Here is a 13580-nt window from a genome sequence, read left to right on the forward strand (position 1 = left end):
TAGAAACTGCGGAAGTCAAAATTTCTTAGAGACTACAACTTTATTTTTATACATCAGTAATACTGCGTCTAAGACCAAATCAGTTAGACCTACCTGAGGCGGTGGTTTTGTTGTTTCCTGTACATGTAATCCCGTCACTTCAATAACGTTGGGTACATTTGGTCTCGGGTAATGCCCACTGGAATGAACGGCTAAAAGCAGCAAACTGTAGTTCCGTTCCACTTCGTACACTGAAGGTGGCTCTGCACCGAAGTGTTGCCTCATAATTGATTCTTGAGTTGGCAGTACTGTGGTCTGCCAGAAAACCAGGAATCTTAGGACGAAGTAAGTGTTGTACAGCCTCTGCCAGAAATTCATGTGGTCGGTGTACCCGATAAAGACATCTGGCAGATAGGCTGGATTTATGGGGTTTCCTATGGCGTAGTAGGCCGGCACCATAGCCGGTAGTGTCAGGAAGCCAACCATCGGAGGGGACCCCACCTTGTGGATCAGCCCGTAGTAGCACTGATACGGAAGTCTCTCGATGATTACGAGATCGAAGCGATGTTCAGACCTGCAAATGTTTCAGGAACATTAGCATTCTCACTACTACTGTATAAAGTACTATCGCCTATTTTTTCTTGCGGTTTTTCCTATATCACTGTAACAATCTTTTCTTTGTTGTTACACACAATACTTTTTGCCTGTACTACCACATTAAAATACGTTGCGGTTGCAGATGGGAGGTCTCACTCGTTATGCACTATCTTGCACATCGTGTACTTCTTTCCGCTTTTGTTCTCAAATTGTTGATTTGAGACTTTACAATAACAAAGCCAAATACTCTACAAACATGTGTCTCTTTGATCGCTCGCATGAGAATCAATATCTTTACACAACAGGAAGCAAAATCAAATATTCTGAGGTGACACATTCATTCCGGTAATCACAGTTGAAAAATTTTCTTATGAAAAAGAAGAAATGAATTCTTGTTGCAAGAATTGATGAAGAATTTTAATGAAGAAGGAAGATTAAATAGTTACCTAATTCTTGACTTTCGGAAGAGTTGTAATGAATCATTAAGTAATGCATAATGAACACGCCAACGACATTATTAGTTACTCTACATGACCGAAGAATCCCTCTCTAGAAAGTCTGTTACATCAGTCTAGACCAGAGGTCGCAAAACTTTATTCTCAGCGGACCGTATAAATGACAAAATAACGAAAACATGCCAGTGCGTCATTCTGTGCAATACTTGCAAGCCAGAACGAAAGCTCTGGGATAGAAGTCGAAAAACTAAGTTCAGCATGTAATGGGTGGGAGCATGTAATGCATAGGAAACAAAGATACGCAACACATTTACTAAAAATTTATGAAAAAAGGCGACGTTAGCAAACAGACAGTTACATCAGATCTAGAATGCACATATCCGAATCTCACAAACTAATCAGCAAAAACGTTAATAAAATTTGTGAAAGTGACGTCATACTTTCTACGTAACATCAATGTTTGGTTTGATACTGCTGCATCTAATCAAAAGAACTGCTTTGAAATGTTCATCAGTCAATCTCCTTCGATGTACCGGCTTCACATACTTAATTTTTGAAAATTTTTCCTCACGGGCATACCATACCAGTAGCAAATTTCTTCAGTTTCGGAAACTCAACATTAGTTAAACAGCGGTAAAATTCAGAAGTTTTCCTGCTCTTTCAACAAGTCATTTGCATGCAAATCAGTGCGCTTTAATTTAGTTCAACTGGCACATCATCAAGGTTACAGCCAAACGGATTTTGGAACAGATGATTGTCACTCGCAGTTTTGTCAAGACCTGAAAATATCCCCAAAAATGCTTTTTCTAGTCACAAATATTTTTTTTTTTTTTTACGGAAAATCGAGGTTGACGTCTTCGGTTATTGTAGCATAAAACTCTCTGCAACAGTAAAAAGTGGGAAAAGTTCTCCCCTTCCAGTTGTGCTACAAACTATAACAGCTTTCTCCGAAATCCTCTGACTATGCTGTAGAGATCACAAAAGACGTTATCCTTTTCTTGTCGCTGATCAAAAATGACAACTTTGGCAGTCAGTTAGGTAGCATCCGATAGCTGTGGATGAGTTCTATCTTGTTCATTGAGAAAGACATCTATTTTGCTTTGGAGCTTGTAAAAACGAAACAGGACTTTACTGCAACTAAGCCACCTCGCTGCTGTGTTATAAGGCAAGTTACAGATTTTAGACTCAGTTTCTGCAACCGACGCCTGGAACTGACTGATTACTGCAACGCCTCGAATGAAGTTCGCAGCATAAACGACTGGTTTCAGTACACCAGAGCGCCTTCTGATGTACAATACTGTGTACGAACCGAGAGCCCAGATCTGCCCCAGCAAACCATCACTCACTCACACCCACGTTTTTTCCTCTATCAGCTGTAACACATCGAAGATGATTCCACTAAAAATTATACTCTTGCACAATTTTTCCACTTTCATGAAAATAGCTTTTGCTATTGTCGTTGCCATACATGCTGCAAACGGATACCAACTGTTCCGTTATCTGTGGCCGAGCGGTTCTAGGCGCTTCAGTCTGGAACCGCGCGACCGCTTCTGTCGCAGGTTCCAATCCTGCCCTGGGCATGGATGTGTGTAATGTCCTTAGGTTAGTTAGGTTTAAGTAGTTCTAAGTTCTAGGGGACTGATGACCTCAGATGTTAAGTCCCATAGTGCTCAGAGCCATTTGAACCATTTTTTTATGCTCTGTTATCTGAAAGCCTAAACTGGCACCACGAATGAACAAGCGAAGTTGTAACCTACTGGAGAGATCAGTAAACCTATTCAGCGTCGGAAAATGGTATAAGAATTTTCTAGCCTTGTCGCGTGTCGGTAGCACTATTCTTCCTCCAACTTCTTCTGCCATCCACAGAACTGAATTTGCAAAAGGGCTGATACTTCTAAACAAATCAGATTTCTTTGGACACTAATCATTTACTGCTTCCTTAACACACCCTATTGATACACTTGCCGTCAGTAAAAGATTTTCTCCATTCTGCCACCTTGTGCACATTTTATAACTTGCACGAGTGACGGATTATTTTCCAGAAAACTTTCTCATGAAGAGGTTTCTAAATTAAGTTTCACGGACTCACATTTCGCAGAGCATCTCTTTCCAGAAGACTTTGAATGTATTGATAGATGTTCTGTGTCATCTATGTACAATAATTTAAAACTAAACATCATATATTTAAGGCGCATAGCAACCAGGAGATCTGCACACGTATAAAGACCTCGTAGTATTCTAAAAAATAATATCTGAATTTGAAGTGTATAACAAAGTCTCGTGTTCCATAATTTTTATCAAGCAAATTTAAGAACTGTCGGGGGACCGGATGAACTGACGTAACGAGCCGTATTCGACCCTTGGGCTGTAGTTAGGTCTTCCCAGTTCCAGAGCAGCACACTGTAAATTCCAGTGGTATGCACAGATACCGCTGGCGGCAGTAACGCGCACACAGGATATAAAAGGCCAGTGCATTGGTGGAGCTGTCATTTGTACTCAGGAGATTCATGTGAAAAGGCTTTCCACGTTATTACGACGGGAATAAACGGATTTTGATCGCGGAATGGTAGTTGGAGCTTGAGGCATGTGACATTCTTTTCCGGAAACCGTCAGGAAATTCGATATTCCGACAGCCATAGTGACAAGAGTGTGCCGCGAATATCAAATTCCAAGCATTACTTCTTATCACGGACAATGCAGTGGCCGACGCCCTTCATTTAACGACCGAGAGCAGTGGCCTTTACATATAGTTGTCAGAGCTGAGAGACAAGCAACACCGCGTGAAACAATCTCAGAAACCAATGTGGGAGGTACGACAAAAGTTACCGCGGTGGAATTTGGCGTTAATGGGCTAAGGCAGCAGACGACCAGTGCGTGTGCCTTTGCTAACAGCACGACATGGCTTGAAGCGCCTCTCCTGGGCTCGTTGGTTGGTTGGTTGGTTGGTTGGTTGGTTGGTTGGTTTGGGAGAGGGGACCAAACAGCGAGGTCATCGGTCCCGTCGGATTAGGGAAGGATGGGGAAGGAAGTCGGCCGTGCCCTTACGAACGGACCATCACGGTATTTACATGAAGCGATTTAGGGAAATCACGGGAAACCTGAATCAGGATGGTCGGACGCGGGTTTGAACCGTCACCCTCCCGAATGCGAGTCCAGTGTGCTAACCGCTGCGCTGCCTCGCCCGGTCCTGGACTCGTGACCGTATCGGTTGGAACCTAGACGACTGGAAAAACGTGGCCTGCTTACATGACCCCCGATTCTGGTTGGTCCGAGCAGACTCCACGAAGCCATGGACCGAAGTTGTCAACAAGGCACTGTGCAGGTTACTGGTGCCTCCATAATGGTGTTGGCTGTGTTTACGTCGAATGGACTGGGTCCCCTAGTTCAAATAATCACTGACCGGAAACGGTTATTTTGGCTACTTGGAGAGCATTTGCAGCCATTCATGGACTTCATGTTCGCAAACAACGATGGAATTTTTGTTGTTGTGGTTGTTGTGGTGGTCTTCAGTCCTGGGACTGGTTTGATGCAGCTCTCCATGCTACTCTATCCTGTGCAAGCTTCATCTCCCAGTACGAACTGCAGCCTACATCCTTCTGAATCTGCTTAGTGTTTTCATCTCATGGTGTCCCTCTACGATTTTTACCCTCCACGCTGCCCTCCAATACTAAATTTGTCATCCCTTGATGCCTCAGAACATGTCTTACCAACCGATCCCTTCTTCTAGTCAAGTTGTGCCACACACTCCTCCCCAATCCTATTCAATACCTCCTCATTAGCTGTTTGATCTACCCATCTAATCTTTTCTTCTTCAGCACCACATTTCTAAAGCTTCTATTCTCTTCTTGTCCAAACTATTTATCGTCCACGTTTCACCTCCATACATGGCTACACTCCATACAAATACTTTCAGAAACGACTTCTGACACTTAAATCTATACTCGATGTTAACAAATTTCTCTTCTTCAGAAACGCTTTCCTTTCCATTGCCAGTTTACATTTTATATCCTCTCTACTTCGACCATCATCATTTATTTTGGTCCCCAAATAGCAAAACTCCTTTAATATTTTGTCTCATTTCCCTCCCCAAATAGCAAAACTCCTTTAATATTTTGTCTCATTTCCTAATCTAATTCCCTCAGCATCACCCGACTTAATTCGACTACATTGCATTATCCTCGTTTTGCTTTTGTTGATGTTCATCTTATATCCTCCCTTCAAGGCACTGTCCATTCCGTTCAACTGCTCTTCCAAATCCTTTGCTGTCTCTGGTAGAGATACAATGTCATCGGCGAACCGCAAAGTTTTTATTTCTTCTCCATGGATTTTAATACCTACTCCGAATTTTTCTTTTGTTTCCTTTACTGCTTGCTCACTATACAGATTGAATAACGTCGGGGAGCGGCTACAACCATGTCTCACTCCCTTCCCAACCACTGCTTCCCTTTCATGTCCATCGACTCTTATTACTGCCATGTGGTTTCTGTACAAATTGTAAATAGTCTTTCGCTCCCTGTATTTTACCCCTGCCACCTTCAGAATTTGAAAGAGCGTATTCCAGTCAACATTGTCAAAAGCTTTCTCCAAGTCTACAAATGCTAGAAACGTAGGTTTGCCTTTTCTTAATTATTTTGTAAGGTAAGTCGTAGTGTCAGTATTGCCTCACGTGTTCCAACATTTCTACGCAATCCTGACTGATCTTCCACGAGGTCGGCTCCTACCAGTTTTTCCATTCGCCTGTAAAGAATTCGCGTTAGTATTTTGCAGCTGTGACTTATTAAACTGATAGTTCGGTAGTTTTGACCTCTCAACACTTGCTTTCTTTGGGATTGTAATTATTATATTCTTCTTGAAGTCTGAGGGTATTTCGCCTGTCTCATACATTTTGCTCACCAGATGGTAGAGTATTGTCAGGACTGGCTCTCCCAAGGCTGTCAGTAGTTCTAATGGAATATTGTCTACTCCTGGGGCCTATCTCCATCAAACTCTTCACGAAGTATCATATCTCCCATTTCATCTTCATCCTCTTCCCTTTCTATAACATTGCTCTCAAGTACATCTCCATTGTATAGATCCTCTATATACTCCTTCCACCTTTCTGCTTCCCCTTCTTTGCTTAGAACTGGGTTTCTATCAGAGCTCTTGATATTCATACAAGTGGTTCTCTTTTCTCCAGAGGTCTCTTTAATTTTCCTGCAGGCAGTATCTATCTTACCGCTAGTGAGATATGCCTCTACATCCTTACATTTGTCCTCTAGCCAAACCTGCTTAGCCATTTTGCACTTCCTGTCGATCTCATTTTTGAGACGTTTGTATTCCTTTTTGCATACTTCATGTACTGCATTTTTATATTTTCTCCTTTCATCAATTACATTCATATTTCTTCTGTAACCCAAGGATTTCTACTAGCCCTCGTCTTTTTACGTACTTGATCCTCTGCTGCCTTCACTACTTCATCTCTCAAAGCTACCCATTCTTCTTCTACTGTACTTATTTCCCCCATTTTTATGGATAATAATGTCATGCCACCTGATCACAGTCGTTCACCATTGGTTTGAAGAACCTTCTGGATAGTTCGAGCAAATGGTTTGGCTACCCACATCGTCTGACATAACTCCCATCGAACATTTATGGAACGTAATTGAGAAGCCATTTTGCACTTCCTGTCGATCTCATTTTTGAGACGTTTGTATTCCTTTTTGCATACTTCATGTACTGCATTTTTATATTTTCTCCTTTCATCAATTACATTCATATTTCTTCTGTAACCCAAGGATTTCTACTAGCCCTCGTCTTTTTACGTACTTGATCCTCTGCTGCCTTCACTACTTCATCTCTCAAAGCTACCCATTCTTCTTCTACTGTACTTATTTCCCCCATTTTTATGGATAATAATGTCATGCCACCTGATCACAGTCGTTCACCATTGGTTTGAAGAACCTTCTGGATAGTTCGAGCAAATGGTTTGGCTACCCACATCGTCTGACATAACTCCCATCGAACATTTATGGAACGTAATTGAGAAGCCAGTTCGTGGATAAAATCCTGCACCGGCAATAGACGCAGCATGACACAATATTTCTGCAAGAGTCTTCCAACGATTTGTAGAGTCCGTGCCACGTCGTGTTGCTGCACTACGCCGGGCGAATGTAGGTCGGACACCATGTTAGGACATATCCCGTGACTTTTGTCACCTAGGTGTATAAGAACAAGTACAGGCATGAAAAAGAGTTGAAAACTTCATTCTACGCGGTGTGAGTAACTTATTAAAGATGTATCGCGCGACCGTTGAAAGCATTACACAACTGAGCATTATTTGTGTAGTATAATGGAGAAGGGATATGTATTTCTCTGGTGAGTTTCTGGTGTAGTCTAGCTCCTGTATAATCTATTATATAATAAAGAAGGCTTGTAACTCCTCCATTACTGTTGTTCTTCTGTTATACAAGTATGACCTAATATTAGCACAGTAATAACTGAATGCCTCACGAATTGTTCCAGAGCAATATTGTACCATTAGTCATCTGTACCGTGGAATTTCGTTAACATTCACAATAATGCTGTAGGGGAAGATTTCTCCCCTTGAGATGGTTCAAATGGCTCTGAGCACTATGGGACTCAACTGCTGTGGTCTTAGAACTACTTAAACCTAACTAACATAAGGACATCACACACATCCATGCCCGAGGCAGGATTCGAACCTGCGACCGTAGCAGTCGCACGGTTCCGGACTGCGCGCCTAGAACCGCGAGACCACCGCGGCCGGCTTCCCTTGAGATGCTCCCGGTTTCCCGATGAAACGTCCCCGACTGGAAACTCATAGTGAAGCATCTTACACTTTCAGATATGCTGTTAACACGCAAATATGAACATCTCCGTGCTCTGTGATATTAGTTTTCGTATGTCTAGTGTGTAATTAAAAGTACTGATATAAAATTATTATTATTTTTGCTAAGCAGAAAAATTGATCGTTACTAAAGAAGTTAACAGTGGAAACAACGAATTTATTTTAATGCTTAATGGTCTGAGGATGACTACTGTGACTACCGAAATGTGTATTACAGTCTAATAATTGCACCAATTTATCGATGATTGAACATTCTTCAAAAGAAGTGGATCACGGTAGACTTTTCCGTTGTGAACTAGTATCGTGGATTAAACATGCGATATTCGTAACCCAAACAACACATGAAAATTGAAGCACAGTGGACAGAAGTATCAATAAATGAAGTGACTATACCCCTGACGTCATTATGACGCGGTAACAATAGTCCGCATGCTACCCATGACCTGGAATTTGGCGCCCTCGATATGACGAACATCGTTTTTCATTTTTACGACAGGCAAAGAAAATATTGGTGAACACAGTGCTGTTTAAGGGATTAACTGGACGCAAAGCAGGTGTTTGGACTGGCACGGGGGAGGTACGGTTGTTGGAGTTCTGTAGTTCGCGCGAATGACCACCATAAAATACTGCGTGTGCTTGGACAACAGTTCTAGACCACATCGCCTTCCCCCTGAAAGTCACCTCTATTCCCTCCCCCTTCTCATTTATGCACAATTCCCCCTTTCACGTCCTATTCTCCCTCCCCTCTGTGTGTGTGTCCAGATGCATTTTTAACCCTTTCATGAGCAATGTAAAACGTGCTTCCCTCTTCAAGGAATCCGTTTCTGGCCTTGGCATACGATGTTCCCGCCTCCGCATGGTGCTGCCATACAGCGGAAAGATGGACGAACTCTTAGAGGCATTACTTCACCGTATGTTGATCTCCAGAGGAGCATTTGAGTGCTGTTATCGCGACCTTTTGTGACTTTCTTCTCACTGTTTTAATCTAAAGTAAATATGGTGCTACTTCTTATTCAAAGATTTTCATTGACGTTAGCCATATTTGGATATTGAAGTGAATCAATGGTAACAGGTGACAATTTCTGCTGAACTGTGGCTCGAAACAGGGTCTCTTGCTTAACCGCCTCAGCCATCCGAACACGCTTCGCATCCGACCGAAGCGTAACGTCATCTACCCACGAATGCCTTAGTCGCCATTTTGGATTCCCCCAAGAGATAAGGGTTGGTATGCATCCGCACCGAAAGAACGGATTCTTGATCGGTGCAGTGTATTGCCATGTGTATATATGTGGTGTCCGTTCTTTCGATCACGTCTGAAATAAGACTGTATAAGTATTTGTATCGCCACTGGACATGTCCAAAAGAATAGTCGCCAGACATACAGGCATAAAAACTTGTGATTTTTGTTATGGTATCTTCTTATCTGCTTTTTCGTATTTATTGTAAAACAGTGTTTTATTTACATTACCTGTTGACATCACCGGCAATGTTTGTTTTTGTTAGTAGGAACTATTCTTTCTGCGCCTTTCTGGTGGCGTGTTTTTTCGAAATCTGTAGTATGCATATTTCTGTACGTTGCTGCATTTGAGATTTTCGACTCAACAGATTTGAGGAATAGTACACACATCAGTATATTACTAAAGATTGTCCAGTTATCATATCAAACCAAGCGGTTGCTTATATTAAATTTGTCATAGTATTATTATACCCTGTTCTGCTCTTTCTAGATTCTCGCAATCCGAAACGTATAAATTTTTTTGAAACATTGTTCCAGGAAAAACAGACATCTATTAATATTATTAAATAAACACAGTCATGATCATATTTGTTAATTTTTATTTTTTAGATGACTGTTTTGACCTTCTCCATGGCAGCACGGACGGACCTGATCCACGCCAGCGATTCCTACTGTCATCAGGGAATGTAGATCTTTTATGATCTCTTAGAAGATAGAAACCGGCCATCTAAAAAAAAATATTAAAAACCTAAATGCAAACACGACTGTGTTTACAAAATAAGCTATAATCATAAACATGTTGAAGTGTATATTAATATCATTAACTATGAACGTGATTCAGAAAATAAAGGAGATGAATGTGCTTTCAGTGAACTGGAAAGGGTACAGTACCGCCCGACAGTGAAAATAGGTACAACATACTTCATTATTTTTGTCAGAACAACACATTTTTTTGTAAAATAACTCAATTTCAATTAATACAGCGAAGCCAGATACCAGTGTGGGAAAGAATGACAATTTATTTATTTAATTGATCACATGTGCACTCCCACAAAGTAAATCCCTACATCCAGTTTGGTGAGATTTGTGAAATGAATGAATGTATGGTCGTCTGCTAACCGCAGATAGTGAATGTGAATATATGATCATCTTTGAGTCGATCCTTTGGCCACCTTTGGTGGGACCAAAGAGATGAAATTTACCAGAGCTTTGAGCGCCTGAAATGTGGCTGACCAATACGATAGCAAGGTGCTTCCCCCACCTCGACAGAGATGGGAGAGGACCTAGAGAACGGCCATGTTTCAGCACTCTGCCGTTGGATCTTGTGCTGTTAAGACCTGTTTTAGTTGTGCTCCGTAATGACGAAAGAGTAGAGACATGGTATGCATGTGGAATATTTAAGAGTAGTTTGAAATAATAATTTATCTATTTCAGGAACTTTTGTGGGGAGAATTAAATGTCAGGCAGGTAATATTAATGGGATTGTAGTAATCTTCGGAAGTGACCAATGGTCACAATGAAACCACGTGTAGCAATAAGTTGAAATACTTCCGTGTGCTTAAGTTAATCTGAATTACTAGCGTGTGTACAATAAGTTGAAATATTTAAGAAATAGCGTGCGTACCATAAGTTGAAATATTTAAGAAATGGCGTGTGCAGGACTTGAAATTAGAGACGAGTACTTCCACGTGGTGACTACTGTGTGAGTCTCAAACTGTGTATGAGACAAAAGATAAAGACAAGTACTCGTCCATGGTATCAGTTGAGGACTCGCGTGTGTGATGGATACGTTCTTAATATTACTTTGCATGATATGATTCCGTGTGACGCTAGATTGAAACTCTGAGAGAGAAGCAAGGTGAGTCGGCCATCTATCCAGCAACGCCACTTGGCTTGCATTGCACAGGAAGACGTGCAAATATCTCCAGAGTTCATAGTGGGGAAGTAGAATTACAAAGTGGGGCAGTGTCGTGTGAAACTGGGATAAATACTAATTGAAGGGGGAAAGCTGAAAGTGATAATGTCATGACCATTCTCTGTGTAGTATTTCATGTTGTAGTGTGGTGTATGTCATGTAATTTGGGTATGTGTGGTTTGCATGGGAGAGTAGTGAGGTAGTTTCAAAAGATTAGTGGGTTATGCTTGTTCCTTTGGTACCGCTCGGTCTGGAGGAAAGTTTAGTGATGATGATTGTGAGAGTCGAAGTGTGAGGTATAATAAAAGATCCACCATCCTATCCATAAAGTGCACTGTAGCGTTAAAATAATTACGAGACCATAATATAGAGATTCACCATTGCAAAGCCATGCCCACTGGGCGGAATTTCTCATGTGTTATTGTTGTAGGTTGTAGAATTTGTGTGTTTAGGTTAGAGAATTTATCGGAATAAATAAGATAGTGAAAAGAGAAAGATTGGTGGACTTTTCCTTCGAATTGTATGTTGTCATGATGTCCCGAATTTATAATGTGTGCGCCATTCATATTCAGTGCGGTGGCCACGTGTTGACAAAAGCCGTTAAATAAAAGACAGAAAGAAAATGTGGTATTGCCAGTGTGTAGTGTACAGTCAAAGTTCTGTAAATTACTGATAGTCATATGCGTGTTTCCGTTGCGTATTAATCATATAGGAGGTTAACTTGTAACTTAAGTGTGAGTACTAGAGTTCATGTTACTCGATAAATAAGAATGAATCCACTCGCTTGGCAGACCACTCATCTTGCAGGCCTGACTGCTTGATGCCACAGTATGAGCAAGGCATGTGGGTGCCTCTCATAATTTCGACCCTGCCAGGATATTTTCTGGCAGGATATTTTTGCCAGGATATTTTGCCAGGATATTTTGCTGTTAGGGTTTGCTGTTAAGATTTTTTTTTTTGGAATGTATTGTGATAGCGCTAAGAAGTAAAATTATTTCTGTTTGCAATTTCTTTCTGGATTGGTGAGGATCTTTTATTTTTTTATGTAATTAATTGCTATATCGTCCAAGGCTGGAAGATCGTGGTATAATTTTTTTTGCATAATGTCCGTAGTAACTAGGTCGCAGTTGAAAAGTGTAGCCACCATGGAGAATAGCGATTCTGTGGTGAACGTAGCAGTGCAGCAGGAAGTAGCTGTTGACTATGGGTTAATGAGCGGGGACGGAAAACACTGGGAAGGGGCTGAATTGTTCAGTGGACCGCTGCAAGGTGATCCTTTGAGCGGCGGGCTTTGTTCACAATCGGGGGCTTTTCCCAATGACGCGGGGGAGCCGGGACTAGGTCAGGTATGCAGTGAAAGTGCAGCTACCCTTAGCGAAGCTACCGTTTCTCAGGCGAACAATGTGAGCGCACCAAAAGTAGCAAATGACAGTGTGCTACTGCAGTTTTTACAGAGGATGGATAGAGATAATAAGGAGAGAGATAGGGAGAATAAGGAGAGAGATAGGGAGAATAAGGAAAGATTTGAAGCAACTAAGGAAAGATTGGAAGCAAATAAGGAAAGATTAGAGGCAAATAAGGAAAGATTGGAGGCAATGGATAAGGGAAATAAAGAGGCAATGAGGAAGCTACACACAGTTATCAATGAGCGTCTGTCCGCAGTTAATAATCGGTTAGATGAGGGGGAGAAGAATCTGGATGCAGTGAAGCAAGACTGTGATGCCGTGAAAGAAAAAGCCAATAATTTGGAGGTACGAATAAGTGCAATAGAGAGCGGTATTACAGAACGTAGGGACGTGTTGCCGGATGAGCGAATCAAAGAGATAGTGGAGGACTTACTTGCAGATAAACAAGGGGCATTAGACAGCATGGAAGCTCAAGTCACCCGGCAGGAAGTGGCGCTAAATAAACACAGGGATGAAGTTGCGGAGGTAGTGGTCAGAATGAATCGATTAGCACAGATGTACAAAAGATAAGTATAAGAGGCGAAACAGGCTCTGACAGTACGCAGCGAGAGGTTTATGCCGACCAGGAGGAGATACAATCACTATTACAGTTTAAAGAGGCACAATTAGAAACAAATAGGAAACATAGGGAAGAACTAGCACAATTGCAATTAGCGTTTAGAAGCGAAGGTGTAACACCACCAGATAGATTGCAGAGGGAGAGTGAGATAAATTCAAAAAACAAAAATAGGCAGAAAGAGGAAGACGAACTCAGAGAGTTAGAAAAACGGTTGTGTTGGATAAAACAGGTGGCAAACCCAACTGGGTATAGCCCAAGGTCGGAAAACATAAAAGCGGAAGAAGAATGTAGGAGGCACTTCGTGTCGGTACAAACGTACACTTGTTTTCCGGATCCTGATAATTACCAACATCCATGCCTGTGGCTGTCTCAATTTCAAGATTCATTACCTTCATCGTGGGGACCGCTCCTCAAAATGAAGTTTGTGTGTAACCATTTGAGGGACGAGGCTAGAGCGAAAATGCAGGAAGTTATTAAAGACTGTAGTAGCTATTTAAATGAATTCTGGTCGAAAAGTAAGCAGGA

General features: G+C 41.6%; 1 protein-coding gene across 2 annotated transcripts in view; it reads right to left on the minus strand.

Annotated features, from left to right (window-relative positions):
- LOC124804897 (UDP-glycosyltransferase UGT5-like) overlaps positions 1–13580 on the minus strand; it is a 170540-nt gene that overhangs the window by 44364 nt on the left and 112596 nt on the right. For both annotated transcript variants that reach the window (XM_047265269.1, XM_047265270.1), the window contains exon 4: positions 94–553. In XM_047265269.1, coding sequence (XP_047121225.1) covers positions 94–553 — 460 coding nt within the window. The remainder of the gene's footprint in view (positions 1–93; positions 554–13580) is intronic.

This window comes from Schistocerca piceifrons, chromosome 7 (genome assembly GCF_021461385.2).
Source record: "Schistocerca piceifrons isolate TAMUIC-IGC-003096 chromosome 7, iqSchPice1.1, whole genome shotgun sequence".
NCBI classification, from domain to species: domain Eukaryota; kingdom Metazoa; phylum Arthropoda; class Insecta; order Orthoptera; family Acrididae; genus Schistocerca; species Schistocerca piceifrons.